Below are 15,798 nucleotides of genomic sequence, written 5' to 3'. Positions count from 1 at the left end.
AACTCCAGCTCCAGGGGATATGGCGCCCTCTTCTGGCCGCTGCAGGTATCTGCAGACACCCAGCACATGCATACCTACATGTATTGTGGTGCTTTAAATAAAAGTGACTCCCATAGGCCCACAGGGAGCGGCACTATTAGGAACTGTGGCGTTGTTGGAGTGGGTGTGGCTTTGTTACAGGAGATGTGCCACAAGGGGTGGGCTTTGAGGTCTCAGAAGCTCAAGCCTGGCCAAGGTGTCACTGTTATTTTCTGCTGCCTGCAAATCCAGATGTACAACTCTCAGCTCTTCCTGTCTGCCTACTCAGTGCCACACTTCCCACCCACCATGACAATAATGGATTAAACCTCTGAAACTGTACACCAGCCCCAATTAAAATGTTTTCCCTTATAAGAGTTGCTGTGGTTATGGTGTCTCTTTTTACCAATATAAACTCTAAGACATATATATACATGCACGAAAATAAAAATAAGTCTTAAAAAGCAAAACAAAACACACCCAACATTCATATACATCAAGTGATAGGTAGGGGCTGGAGAGATGGGTTGGCAGTTAAGAACACTGGCTGCTCTTCCAGAAGACTGGAGAATTCAATTGCCAGCACCTGCAATAACCATCTATAACTCAAGTTTAAAAAAAAAAAAAAAAAAGCCCAGGTGGGGCTGCACTCACAGCCTGTACATACCATAGGGAAGTTATTTGCTTATGCAAAACTCTTGGTCGGGTATCTTCATAAAGGAGAGATGCCAATGAATGAGCCCGTTAGTGTCCAAAACCCCACAATATGTGTAGAAACAGGGTGGAAGGGAGGTATACCCAGATTTTCATTGGACCCAATCCCCCCACATCAATCATACAACCTGACTCTGATCCAACCACCAGAGAAGTCAAGAAGGACCTTTCCTTGGATATTGTATCCTGACCAGGAATATGTATCTAGAAGGGTTAGACTCTAGACAGAGCAGACCTGGTCTACACGCTTCTGTGTGGCTGCTGGCCAAAGCAATGAGGTCAGCTGCAAAAAATTTTAGAACCTCTATTGCCTTAACTGCCTACAGCACCAAGGAACAGTGTCCAGGGCCCAGGGTGGTAGGCCAACCCACACAGGAAGGAGCACAAGGAGCACCCCATATTTCTAAGCACACTAGAAACATTACTTCTCATTCCTGCACGAAGAAGAAAACAGCTGTGGTTAGTAAGTGTAGTTAAGTGACAAGAACTGAGGACGTGCCTGAGATCCCAGCACTCCAGAGGCAGAGAGAAGAGTTTCGTGAGTCCAGGCCGGCCTAGGGTACATCAAGAAAGTAGAGAAAAGAGAGGATGAGCCAGGGGTGGTGGTGCAGACCTCTACTCCCAGCACTTGGGAGGCAGAGGCAGGCAGATCTCTGAGTTCCAGAAAACCTGGTCACACAGTGAGTTCCAGGACAGCAAGGACTTAAGACAAACCCTATCTCCAAAAACAGAGAGAGAGAGAGAGAGAGAGAGAGAGAGAGAGAGAGAGAGAGAGAGAGAGAGACAGACAGACAGACAGACAGACAGACAGACAGAGACTGACTGAGAGATCCACACAGAGGCACCACAGCTAACGATGAATCACTGGTCTACTCAGATGACTACGAAGTTTCAACCCACAGAGGGTTTTTTAAAGGGCTTACAGACTTAGGCTATAGGTTAGTGGTACAGCACTCACCTAACATGTACTAGGTCCTGGGTCTAAACCTCAGTATCAAAAATAATAAATAAACTGAACTGAACTGGAGGCTCAGGCAAGAAAATCCTAAGTTTGAATCCGGCCTAGGCTACACAGCAAGATCTTTTCTCAAAAGTTTTCTCATAAAGACTGGAGATGTAAAGCCATTGGTAGAATGCTTCACTGCTGGCCGTTTACAGGGTCTAGGGTTCAATCTCTAACACTACATAAACCAGACACTCTGATTCGCACATACAACTCCACTACTTGGGAGGTAAAGGATGAGGATCAGAAGTCCTCTTCAGTTACACACAAAGTGTAAGGCCAGACTTGTCCACACGAGATGTTACCTCCAAAAAATAAAAGTGGGAGCTGAAGAAATGGCTCAGCGGTTAAGAGCACTGGCTGCCTTTCCAGAGGACTCAGCGCAACCATCTGTAGCTCTAGTTCCAGGGGATTTGATGCTGTCTTCTGGCCTCTGTGACTACTCATTTACATTCCATCCACCCATCCATTCACCCATCCATCCAACATACACACAACACACAAACACACAACATACATACACACAACATACATACAGTTTTAAAGAGCCAAAAAACAAAACACAGAAAATCATCGCTTGGCATATGCCATAGAAACAACCATTTCAGTGAAAAAATTTTCATTACTTTGGCTTAGAGGCTTTTGCCTATAAACTTTGCATTGGGAGACTAAAGAAGGACTGCTGTCAGTTTGAGGTCAGCCTGTGCTATACAGTAAGACTGTCTAAAACAAAGAAATAAAGAAAAAAAAAGAAAAATAACAAAACAACCATTATTAACAGATCCTCAAACCAGTAAGTTAATGCTTGGAGGATACCAACATAATTTCAAAATGCTTCCTCGAAAAATGCTTACAAAGGAAACGACAGTAAGATTACAACAAAGTCCTAACAACTGCTGCCTGGGGCAGCTGGTCAGAGTGAACACGCTGTCTGTACATCTGCATTTTGTGTGAAGGAAGACCTGACACTGTACTGCTAAAGACAACCCTCGATCAAGCCACAAGCAAACAGCAAAACAGCCAGGTCAAAATGTCTTCCGTAAAACCACTGGCTCCTAGTACTCAAAAATCTTGATTTGGGTAGGAGGTGTAGCTTATTGGTAGAGCTCAGGTCCCTGGTTCCACCTTAGCATCAGATAACGAACCAACCAAATAAATAATAAAAAGGAGATTCATGAAACAAAGACAGACTGAAGCCCTTTAAAGGTCTTTCTCAGGTTAAGGCTGACCTGAGGCTGTGTGGCCCTGGCTGTCTGGGAACTCGATCAGTAGAACAGGCTGACCTTGAACTCGCAGAGATAACCTGCCTGTGCCTCTGAGTGTTGGGATCAAAAGGGTGATATATATATGAAAATTTTTTAAAGGAGGACACCTGGAAGTTGGTGAGATTTGAGGAAGATCTAAAGACTACGAACGGCATATCCCAGCCTCACATTCTGATCCTGACACTATGTGCTAAGGAACGCACAGCAATGTGTAGAGTAGGGAAATGATGCAAGTGTGTCAAAGTGACGAGGCACAGGTAAAGTAGGTAAGTATAAGGAATGAGGATAAAGGACATGTGCAAACTGTAATTCTGCAATATTCCTGGGTATCTGAAAACATTTTCTATTTATTTATTTATTTATTTATTTATTTATTTATTTATTTATTTATTTATTCGTTTATTAACTTTTGAGACAGGGTTTCTCTATGTATCCCAGGCTGTCCTGGTACATGGTTTCTAGATCAGGCTGGCCTCAAACTCATAGAGATCCACCTGCCTCTGTCTCCCAATTGAAACTATTTTTATTTTAAAATAAAAAGTCAAGTGCGGTGGTACTGGATATAGATATGTGTAAGGTAGAAGCATAATGACCAAGCATAATAGTCCAAAAGCTAGCCCGCAATACTGCAATACCTTGTCTCAAAATTAATGAGAAAAAAAAAAAAAGCTAGGTGGCACTGCATACCTTTAATCCAATCACTTAAGAGGTGGAGGCAAGCAGATTTTTCTGATTTGAAGCCAGCCTTGTCTACACAGAGAGTCCCAGGCCAGCCAGAGCCACCTGCGAGACCTTGTTTCAAAAACAAACAAACAATAAATAATAACAGGCTCAAACTATACTCTAACTACTGCTTAGCCTGCTGCTTCCTTGTAATAGACTCAATAAATCTATTTTCTTCCAAAATTACTACTAAATAAATAAATGAATAGACTGTCTTATCTGTTTTTAGCAACTTTTTGTTTGTTTTGTTTTGTTTTGAGATACGGTCTCCATGCAATCCTGGCTAGCATGGAACATGCTAGGTAGCCAGACTGGCCTCAAACTCACATGATCCACCTTCTGTCTCCTGAGTGCTAGGATTAAAGGTGTGTGCCCTGTTTTTGTTTATCTGTTCTGTTTTTTGTTGATATTTTGGTTGTCTGAGACAGTGTTTCTCTGTGTAGCCCTGGCTATCCTGGAACTCACTTTGTAGAGCAGGTTGGCCACTAACTCAGATTTGCTTGCCTCCTGTGTGCTGGGATAAAGGCTTGCACAAATCACCATTCCTCCAGTATTAATATCCTAAACGTGTTTGTCAATGCAGCCCTCTGGTTTTCCCTCTGGGAGACTCTTTTGAAGACATAATCTCAAAGAGGCAGCAACTCTATTTGAAATGTTTCCTGAAATGCAGTCTGTAGAGGAAGCAGAAGCGGGAGGAGCCCTGGGGCTGTGGGGTTCTCAGTTGAGCACGCTGTGATGTAGCCACACCTCTGTAATAGCTGCTCCTCCATTTAGTGACACTCAGACTTAAACTCCTGTTCATACACCTCTGCTACCTTACGACTGTGTGTAACGCATGCTCCTGGGGTCCCAGCAATGAGGAAGGTAAAGAAGGAAGCTCTCCAGCCCAAGGACCACCAGCAGACAAAAAATACAAATAAAATCAAGTGCACCAGAAAGAATTTTAAGGAGACAGAAGAGAAGGAGGGGGAGAAGATATGGAAAGCAACCTGTGCATTAATGGGGCCACATTCCTAACAAGGCTACGGACTGGAAAGCAAGCAAGCTTACACTGTCAGCGTCTTCCATCCAGGTGTGTTTGCGATCTTCCTCCTCTATCCCGATACCGATCACAGCACGCATGACGGCCTGGCACGTGGCCACACTCCCTGCCCTGTCGCACTCCTCAGCATCCTGAAGGAGAAACATAAATTTTGTTTCGATTTTTTAGTTAAGTGAGTGCTAGTCCTGAATGGCGACTAATAACGCACCTACTCACTGTCTTGGGCATGTATTCTGGCAAACCTGAATAGCATATCTGCCATATTGTCTCTTCCTTGATGCGTATGCCCTAATTACCCTTCATTTAAGTGCTTAATAAATATGCATGGCTGAATGAAACCATATTTATACATACAGTACATTTTAAGCAAGATCCTGCTGCACACAGAAGCTATATTATTAAGCTCTTACACTAAATAAAAAATATCTAGAAACCCCAGTTTTGCAACATTCCGAGATATCTGAAATTATTTTTATTTTAAAATAAAAGGCCAAGTGTGGTGGTAGACACCTGTAATTCCAGCTATTTGTAAGGTAGAAGCATAATGACCATAGTCCAAAGCTACCTTGCAATACTGAATAAGACCTTGTCTCAAAATTAATGAGAAAGGGCAGGAAGTTATATAATGCTCCAGTGACACCCACTTGCCTAGAGTATTTATTCAAGGCTCTGGGTTCAATTCCTAAAACTGTGGAAAAAATTATTTTAAAGATGTGAGGAGATGGGGATAGGGAGGCTGGTAAGAAAGTAAAGGCATTTGCTATAAAATCCTGGTAACTTGTATTTAATCCGTAGGAGAGATCCAACTCCAATAAGTTGCCTTCTGATTTCTACATGTACACTATATAGAACGTGCCCCCAAACACATTAAAACAAGGCTGCATAGTGGCGCATACTTTGAGCTAAAGAAACTTTGAAAGGACTGGGAGTAAAAGGCAAGCTAAAAAATACTTACACCCTTTGGACTAGAACTCACAACTTAAAAGGGGTGGGGGGAGGTAACTTTGACGCATTTAAGAAGAACTGTTGGTGGGAACTCTAGCTGCAAGGGAGATTAGATGAAAGCCTGGGTTAGAGCAGATGACTGGCCACAGAAATAGTCTACTGCACAGGCCAGCATGCAGCAAGGACTTCTAATTTTAGGGAAGCAGATTTGGGACGCAGAGAGAAGATACACCTGTCTTAGGGTTTTACTGCTGTGAAAAGATGCCATAACCACAGCAGCTCTTAGAGGACAACATTTAATTGGGGCTGGTTTACAGGGTCAGAGGTTCAGTTCATCATCATCAAGGTGGGAACATGGTAGAATCCAGGCATGGTGCAGGAGGAGCTGAGAGTTCTACAACTTCATCTGAAGGCTTCTAGTGGAATACTGACTTCCTGAAAGCTAGGATGAGGGTCTTAAAGCCCACACCCACAGTGCACACCTACTCCAACAGGGCCACACTTTCTAACAGTGCCCATTCCCTGGGCCAAGCAAATACAAACCATCACAATATCTATACCCAATTTTTATCCAAAAAAAAAAAAAAAAGTTCTAAATAATTAAACAGGAATGTATTACTAAAAGTTGGGTATAATAAAGTATCTTGGGCTGGAGAGAGAATTCATCGGTTAAGAGCACTGACTGCTCTTCCAGAGGTCCTGAGTTCAATTCCCAGCAACCACATGGTGGCTCACAACCATCTGTAATGGGATCTGATGCCCTGTTGTGGCGTGTCTGAAGACAGCTACAGTGCACTCACATACATAAAATAAATAAATCTTTTTTAAAAAAGTGTATTTTTTTTAAAGATTTATTTTATTTATATGAGTACACTACAGCTGTCTTCTATAGAAACTATAAGGTATTTTCTTCTGTAAGATGTTAAACCATGGGGTTGGGGATTTAGCTCAGTGGTAGAGTGCTTGCCTAGCAAGCGCAAGGCCCTGGGTTCGGTCCCCAGCTCCGAAAAAAAAAAAAAAAAAAGATGTTAAACCATTTTCAGGGACATTTTCAGGTCAGCATGGTATCTGATCCTTTTATTATACTGCACTGCAAGTGAGAGGAGGTTAGGACTATACAGGGAAGGAGCTTTGACAATCAAGACTTCAAATCTCCTTGATTCTGTTTAGAATCAAGACGTGAAAGTTTGTGTGTATGTATGCAGGTCAAGACCAAAGCGAGGTATCTAACCAAGTGGTAGACAGCATAGTTTAAATTAGTTAAGAGACAGTCTGGGAATGAGCCAAAGCTTATGGCCAACACATTTAATAAGTAATTAGTGCCAGAGTCATTGCTCTTGGGAACTAAGTGGCCAGCAGGAAAAAGAGTTTATAATTTAACCTATGAGGATATGAGTTCAGATTCTCTCCAAGTACCCACATAAAAAGCCAGGCATGGCCGGGCATGATAGCACAAGCCTTCAATCTTTAATCTCAGCACTCCAAACGCAGAGGCAGACAGTTCACTAAATTTGAGGCTAGCCTGGTGTACTTGGTGCCACCAGCATTCAACACACTTTTCCTTTAATTTTTTTTCTTGGTGCCTTTTTGTGTAGCTCTGGCTTGCTTTAGCAAGGGTAGAAACTTACGAAAGCCATGAGGAGCCAGCCAGTAAGTACCCCTCAAAGACCTCTGCATCATCCCCTGCCTCCAAGCTTCTGCCCTGTTTGAGTTCCCTGTCCTGACTTCTTTTGATGATGAACAGTGATATGGAAGTATAAGCCAAGTTGCTTTTGGCCATGGTATTTAATCACAGCAATATTAACTCTAAAACAACTAGTAAAAAAATGCTAGTCACCCAAGTCTTCATTTAACACAAAACAACTCAAAGTATTGGGTCTGTCGAAAGCGGCAGCATACGGAGCAAACTCACAATGAGCCCTTTTCTTTTGCCAGTGTGGGAACTCTCCAGTGCTACCCTGTGTGAGACCTCATACTCAAAAAGCATCCGTAGAAGAGGGAGAAATGACTCAGTAATTAGAAGCACTGGTTACTCTTTTAGAGGATCTGGTTCAACTCCCAACACACATGGCAGCTTATCTATCTGTAACTCTAGTACATCTTCTGGAGCACAAATACGCAAGCAGTCAAGCACCTATAAAAATAAAATAAAATCCTTAAAAACTGTATTTACTTACTCACTCATTCAAAACAGAGCCCTGCCTGGCCTTAAACTTGCAATCCTCCTGCCTGTGCTTCCTGAGTGCTGGCACATGTATCTAATACCAAGCACAACTAACTCCATTTAGAACAGGACCCTGAGTAAAGCTTACCTGGATCCACTGTTCGCGATTGATCTCTACACCATTGGCCCGAAGAGACGTGATGGCTCGGTCAATGATCTTCTCCACCATCTGAGTGTTCCCATTGGCCTCTTCAAGCTTGGCAGCGGTGATCCAGATGTGCCGATCTGTAGGAATGTTCTCACGTGCTTTATTTAAGACCTTTCGAGCATTTTCATAAGTTTCTAGCCTTGCCAAAGCAAGCCAGAGCTACAAAAAAAAGCCAGAGAGAGAGAGAGAGGAGAGAGAGAGAGAGAGAGAGAGAGAGAGAGAGAGGTGTTGAATGCTGGTGGCACCAATAGCGTCTTCTAGGCTGGATGGCAAGCCAGTCTCAGTGGCCCAAAGCACTTCTGCAAAGTGCTTTCTGAAAACTTAAACAGAACCTATATCATTCATAGGAGCCCTTTTCACTACATCAAATGTGTAGGTATACTTCTGACACTGGTTAACACATTCTTTAAATGTGCAGTGTGCCAGACTTGACAGCAGGTGCTAGGCCAAGGTGAGCACGGTGGGTTCACAGACAGTTGTATGATGAAACTTAACCCCCTGGAGTTCTCGTGCCTCAAAGCTACTGACTATAGCATTCCACCTCAAAGTGTGCACTGACTTTATTTTAGTGTGAGTGTGAATGTGCGTGTGTGCCAGAGTACAGTTCGAAACAGTTTTCTATAGCTATCAAGGATGAACAAAGAAGACTCAGTTTTGTCCACCTACCACATGCACTGTGCTCCATTCATTCCACCTGTACCACGACAACTGAAGCCACTTGTTACCTTACTTGGCAGCTATTGTACACGCACCTCTACACTGGTGGGACAGCACTCTACCGCTCGGCTCAGCATGATTCTAGCATCTTCAGGCTCTTCAAGCTCAACAGCTGCTTTCCACAATCGAACGGAGTTTGGAACATGCTCAAGGGCTAGAAAAGGTCAAATAACAAGAGTGCCAGGAAGGTTACTGCAATTGAATAAGAAATGCCCTCCCCTTTCTACCCCCACCCCACACATTTTGTGGGTCCTTTGATAATGGGGTATACATAAAGCCAGACAGGAAGCATCTTGATGTAGGAAAAAGAAAGGAACAGTCAATATCATTGAAGTTGTATCAGTAGGAATTGTAAAACAATACAAAGTGAGTTTCAGGACAGTCAAGACTATACAGAGAAACCATGTGTGGAAATAACAAAACAAGACCTCAAGCTATATACCTTAAATACACATATCATTTACTAAAAATACATTACAAATGGCCAGTGTCAAAAAACCTTCATGATTATATTTTCCCTTAAAAATACATAAAACTTTATGCTGGGTGGTGGTGGCTCATGCCTTTAATCTCAGCATTCTGGAGACAGAGGCAGACAGATCTCTGTAAGTTAGAGGCCAGCCTGGTCTACAGAGCAAGTTCCAGGATAGCCAAAGCTACACAGAGAAATCATGTCTCAAAGGGGGAGCAGGGGATTTAATACCTAAAATTTTAAAAAAGAAGAAAAAGTCATAAGCAATCCCTAAAAAACTCCTACAGAACAGTGATGGGATATTCTGTAGCATACCAGAATATGTATGTGTATGTGATACCTGTGTTATCCTTAGGTAACTGGGAAAGTGACTCACTGATTGGCCAGTAGCATGGACACTCCACAGAGGCAGTCCAGTTCTTGTCAGGGTGGCAGAAGTTTCACCATACTTCCTAGAACACCATGTGACTTAAACTTCTGAAGAACTGATTTCTGCAAGCTTTAGGATGTGTGAGCTTACACTCCCTTTACACACATACAGGATTTCATATACCCTTAAACTTGCTATACCATCAAGGATGTCTCTATGTACTAAATTCCTGATCCACCTCTACCTTTCACAGGCTGGGATAAGTCCCCATACCCTGACTATTTCTACATTTTTCTATTAGTTTTCATGTTGTGGTTGAATGTAGGTGACTTAAACTCAAGGGAAACTGTGAGTGAAAGAGGTCACTGTAAAAACTGCAATGAGGGTCACTGATAAAGCACTTGTGCTGCATGTATGAAACTTGGATTCAATACCATCACCACCTCCTACCTATGCCACAAGGTGTTCAAACCTATGGAATACATTAAAACCTAGGTGCTCATGACCAAAGCTAAAGAAAGAACATGCGTCAGGTTCATCGAGAACAGCCACAGACCTAGCTGCTTGGGAAGCTGAGATAGGAGGTGTCTAAATTAGACAGAGCAACAGGACCAGGGTTAACCTGGCTAAAAGAGACAATGCTTCTTAAAAGATTTAAAATGTTAAAAATCAGGGATGCTGTAGCTCAGTAGTAAAGTGCTTGACTGCTACACACAAGATCCTGGGTTTAATACCTAGCGTTAGAAAAAATTCAGTCTTAAATCTTAAGTAAACAAATCTTATTAGTTCCCACTAAGAAATGCTGGAGGACAGTTGATATTCTGGAAGCAGCAAATAAACCTGAGTCAAGCATTTACTAAAAATCGGAATAGCTAAACTTTGATATAAGAAAGTTCACCTTAGAATAATTCTGGTCAGAACAGCAGGAAGAATAACAGAATTACAATGCTACCAACATCACTCCCAATGACAAAAACAGAAAGACAGACAGACAAATGGCACCTATCTCTGCTCCAGATGGCAACTGAAATCTATAAAGAATTTCATACGTTCCTCAGCTACTGCTTAATCTCACCTCACAATGGAGGACAGAGAGCTCTCCTTCCTGACACTCATTTTCTCTCACACACATACAAAATTGAAAAACAAACAAACAAAAAACCTGGTCGTGGTAGTGCATAACTTTAATCCTAGTACTTGAGAGGCAGAGGGAATCTCTGAGTTCAAGGCCAACCTGGGATAAATGACGAGACTGGCAAGGGCTAGCAAACGGCTCAGTGACTTTGAGCACTTGCTGCTGGTGCAGAGGAACAGATTCTGTCCCTAGCGCCCACACTGTGGCTTACTTACAACTGTAGCTCCAGTCCTGGGGAAATCTGATGCTCTTCTGGCCTCTGAAGGTAAAGCATGCACGTGGCACACAGACATATATGCAATAAAGTAAAATAAATGAATAAATAAACTAGTCTTTGGGGCTAGAGAGATGGCTCTGCAATTAAGGGCACTGGCTGTTCTTTCAGAGGACCACAGTTTGATTTCTAGCACCCACATGGCAGATGACAACCTTCAGTAACTCCAGCCCCAGGGGATTGTCCTTTTCAGGCCTCTGTGGGCACAAGGTATGCATGAGGTACAGAGATGTACATGTAGGCAAAATACTCATACACAGAATTTTTTTTTAAATTTTAAAAACAAAAGTCCTACTTGATTCTATAGAGCCTCCAGCTCTACCTTCCAATTCACAAAAACAAAACAAAACAAAAACAAAACAAAACAAAAAAACAACAAACCAAACCTTCATGGCTGCACTACATGGAACCTACAGGATTAACCACCCTTCTTCTAGAATCTTAATGATAAAATAACGAAATGGCAACATCCAGACTCAGTTTAACCCCAGTACACACTGACCAGGCATGTCTGCATGCTGTTCACTGACACAACAACTGAGAGAATGAGGACACCACCGTGACATAGTCACTCTTTTATTAGAGTGGCATGAAAAAAACAAAGACAAAATAAGCCACCAGTGTCCAAAAGCCAGTGCAGCGGTGCACTCCTGTAACCTGAGTACTCAGAGGGCAGAGTCAGGAGAAACACCTTAAGCTCAGGGCCATCCTGAGCTACAGGGTAAGTTCCAGGCCAGTGAGGGATATACAGTGAGACCCTGCCTCAAAAGGCCACAAAGAAGGCCGCAGAGATGGCTCAGCAGGTAAAAAGCACTTGCCACCAAGCCTGAAGATCTGAGCTGAATTCCCCAAATGGGCACAATCAGGAGAGAATCTAGTCCTACAAGTAAGTTGTCCTCTAAATTCCATCTATACACTATGGTGTACACACACACACACACACACACACACACACACACACACACACACACACACACACACACATATTTTCTAAAGCCACAAAAAAGAAAAGAAAAAAACTGTCTGTATAGGAAAATGCGTTAACAATAGCACTGGGAGCCTAGGGTTGAAAGTGGGGGCTGAAAGTAGCTATGCCTGTTGGAGCAGAGGTTGTGAAGAATATACACAATCTGTCTTTCCTGAACAATCTGTCTTGTTGGTAAGTGCTTTTCGGGTTACAGGAGTGCACCGCTGCACTGGAAATTAGCGTCAGTAAACGAGCTGCAGGAGCTAGATAGCTCAGTAAGTACACCACCCACACCAATCCTCAACACCCGAGTTAAATTTCAGAGACTCACATGGTAGAAAGAACTGACTCCTGCAAGTTGTCCCCTGATCTCCAAATGCATGCCATCACTGCACACACACACACACACACACACACACACACACACACACACACACACACACACACACACACAAAAAAAAAAATTAAAAAGCTGGATAGTACATGCCTTTAATCCCAGCACCTGGGAAGCAAAGACAGGAGGATCTCTGTGAGTTCAAGGCCAGCCTGGTCTACATGTGCTAGTTCCAGTAAAACAAAACAAGACAAAAAACAAACAAAAACAGAACAACAGAGACAACAACAAATTTAAAAACCAAACTCAAGTTGCATACACGTGATTACCCTAGGGAAGGGTCCACTGAGCAGGCCGTGATGAGTAAAAAGAAATCATGGAAAGGAAAGCAGCAATGATCCCAGGAGGCTCTGTGCAATTGGTTCTGTGCAACTGGCAGGGTGAACGCTAACAAAGGGCACTGCAAGGCTTTGCCATACTTTGGCTCATTTTCAAAAGAACTTGGACTGATGTCAGGAAAAGGAGACAACTCAAGAGTGCTGTAATGTGTAGCCAGGTGCCGGCACACTTTTGTTTTAAGCATCAGGATCTCTTCTTCAGATCCTATTCACTAAGAAGCTAAAAGCAGGGCAGATGACCCAGAGATCTGTAGTAAGAGGGTAAGGGAGGCCTAAGACACTGGCACTTAGGTCAAAGCCTTTAACCAGCTTCCTGTAGGGCTGGTGATGACTACTTGGAACTAACAAATGAAATATAACTCTAGGCTTGAGACGCCATAGCGTTTCCCAAACAGCACCCTAAAGATCCGATTTCCTGTAAGCACATAGGCCAACGATGCTGAAAATAGACCCAAGGTGTGGTCTGTCTGGAAGTGAGCCATGATTCTATCACAACATTGGTGACGAAACCCGGGAATCGCAGCCACTGCTCCGGGGCTGTGTGGCACATGCCTGTAGTCCCAGCCAGTTGGTTGGCTGAGACAGGAGGATCACTTGAGTCCAGGACTTCTGGGTTGTAATGCACGATGCCAATCGGGTGTCCGCACTAAGTTCGGCACCAATGTGATAGAATCATGGCAGACCACACCAGGCCAGTGTAGTTCCACACAAGAGAGGTTTATTGTGGAGGAAGGGGACAAAAGGGGGCAACGAAGACGAAGGGGGTTAAAGAGAGAAAAGAGAGTGTGCAAAGGTCAAGAGGGTCTGCCTTTTATTTAAGCTGTGATGTAACCGATCTCAGGTAAAGGTGAGAGGTAAACCAAATGGATGCTATGAATGAATGTCTGGCAATTGCCATGGCAACATGCATGGGTCCCTGTCACCTCTGGGTGATGTCATTGTCATTGCTGAGTTTGAAGGCGATCTGTAACCAACCGTAAAGCCGGTTCCTGATACCAACAAAACTGGTACAAGGTATACTATCTGAGGGAACCACACAAAACCAGTGTGGCCTGCTGAGTAGCTTAGCCTACTCAACAGTGGCAGAACTCTCCTGCTATGTGTGAGGGCTTCGTTCCTCTAGGCCTCTGTGCCATCTAGTAGGGCAGGCAGTCTCTGCAATGTTCCTTTCCTTCTCATAGAGCCAGAGCAGACCGGCTGTGCCACTGCACACAGACTAAGCCTTAGGTGTACATCACTATGCTGACTTGTGATGTGTACACCAGAAAAATGGGAGGCATTCTATACAAAGCCAAAGGGCCTACCTACCCTTGGGGGAATTTTGCAGGGTCCCAAGGTCTGAGGCACATTGGGACTTCCCTTCTATGATGAAACCCAGTACTCCTACTGCAATGACACCTAATCTCAGAGCCTGAACTCTACAGGGGCACCCTCCTGCCTACTGCTAAGTACTCTGGGTTTTGCCATGTGGTGAGTCCTAAAGGGACAGACAACAACAGTGAGTCTGGGTTCTTCTCACTCCACAGACCCAACACCACCAGCACCAACTGTGCTGATCCTCGACAAAGAAGAGAGTTGAACTCTCCTGCACATCTGTTCACCTATGAGGAAGATGATCCCAGCAGGGAACTAGGAATGGCTTAAACCTCGAATACACCTGACCATGAGCAAGGCAGACGTGCAGCTTTGTCAGGTTGGAAATAGAGCAGAAAAGATGGGTGGAGCAAAAGCAAGTACAGCATGGATTCCAGTAGGATGCCTGAGTCACAGGCAGACACTTCCCACAACTAGAAGCTAACTTGTCTGTTACCCTACGAGCAGATTCATGGCTCTAGAAAAGCCTAAGGACCGCAGGACTGAGAAGGAAAAAGCCCCGACCTAGGGTTAAATCCACTGAGGCGACTGAGAGATGGTCTTAAAAAAAAAAAAGACACACAGTGTGATGGTCTGAATGAAAATGCCCTCCCCACCCCCACAGACTCATAGGGAGTAGCATTATTGGAGCGTAGCCTGTGCAGCCTTTCGGAGTTAGGGTTTCATTGGGGGTTTTGAGGTCTCAGAAGCTCACAGTCTCTTCCCACTGCCTGTGGATCCAGATGTAGAACTCTCAGCTGCTTCTCCAACGCCATGTCTGCCCGAGTGCCATCATGCTTCTGTCCAGGAGGATAATGGGCTAAACCTCTGAGCTGTAAGCCAGCCTCAATCAGATGTTTCCTTTATAAGAGTTGCTATGGTGAGGCAGGGCCATCCCTTCAATCCCAGCACTCAGAAGGCAGAGGCAAATGCCTGGTCTACAAAAAGTGAGTCCAGGACAGGCGGGGCTCTGTTACACAGAGAAACCCTGTTTCAGGAGGCAGGAGGCAGGAGGCAGGGGGAGTTCCCATGGTCATGGTGTCTCTCTCCAGCAATAGAACCCTAACTAAGACACAGATTCCTGCAGGATGGGCCTTCTATCTGTTCCTCTATCATGTTAGTCAGCATGGTGGCCTGGAAGACTAGCTGGATGTTTCCCAAAGCTCTTAAGAGCACCAGAAGACAAAAATGCCTTATAAGTCGAGGCCTCAACCTAACATGAAGTAATACCACGTGCATCCGTCAACCTATACAACAGAGCACATAGGTCTCTGAATGTGCAGTGCTGTTGGAGAAGCTCCCATAGGCTTCATGCCCTACTTTTACTTCTCCAAACCTAGAAGAATTCAGTCAAGCTGTGAGACCAGCACTGACTCCCAGGGGGTAATCAAGTTGCCTCCATTCTCTGAGGAGACCATTATACAGGTCAGAGGGTCTTCAGTCTTATTTAGTGTTTCTATTTGCAAGTATAAAGTTAGGAGAAGAATATGGCACAATACTGAGTACCTGTATACAGAACCCACACAGCAAAACCAAAAAGATTATGCATTTGAGGCTAGCCTGGGCTACATGTAAGACTCTATCTGAGAGACAGAAAGATAGAAATAGAGACACACACACACACACACACACACACACACACACACAGAGGGAGAGAGGGAGGGAGAGATAGGTATAGAGAGAGAGAGAGAGAGAG

At 43.9% G+C, this 15,798-nt stretch overlaps 1 protein-coding gene across 1 annotated transcript in view; it reads right to left on the bottom strand.

Moving 5' to 3' along the window:
• Positions 1-15,798, bottom strand: part of Prpf6 (pre-mRNA processing factor 6) — a 63,776-nt gene that overhangs the window by 11,000 nt on the left and 36,978 nt on the right. The window contains exons 10-12 of the mRNA XM_032905013.1: positions 8,835-8,953; positions 8,023-8,241; positions 4,774-4,896 (exon numbers count right to left, since the gene is read on the bottom strand). Of these exons, the coding sequence (XP_032760904.1) occupies positions 4,774-4,896; positions 8,023-8,241; positions 8,835-8,953 (461 nt within the window). The remainder of the gene's footprint in view (positions 1-4,773; positions 4,897-8,022; positions 8,242-8,834; positions 8,954-15,798) is intronic.

This window comes from Rattus rattus, chromosome 5 (genome assembly GCF_011064425.1).
Source record: "Rattus rattus isolate New Zealand chromosome 5, Rrattus_CSIRO_v1, whole genome shotgun sequence".
In the NCBI taxonomy this organism is placed as follows: domain Eukaryota; kingdom Metazoa; phylum Chordata; class Mammalia; order Rodentia; family Muridae; genus Rattus; species Rattus rattus.
Note: the sequence above shows the minus strand (reverse complement) of the source record. Positions and strands in the feature narration are given on the sequence as shown.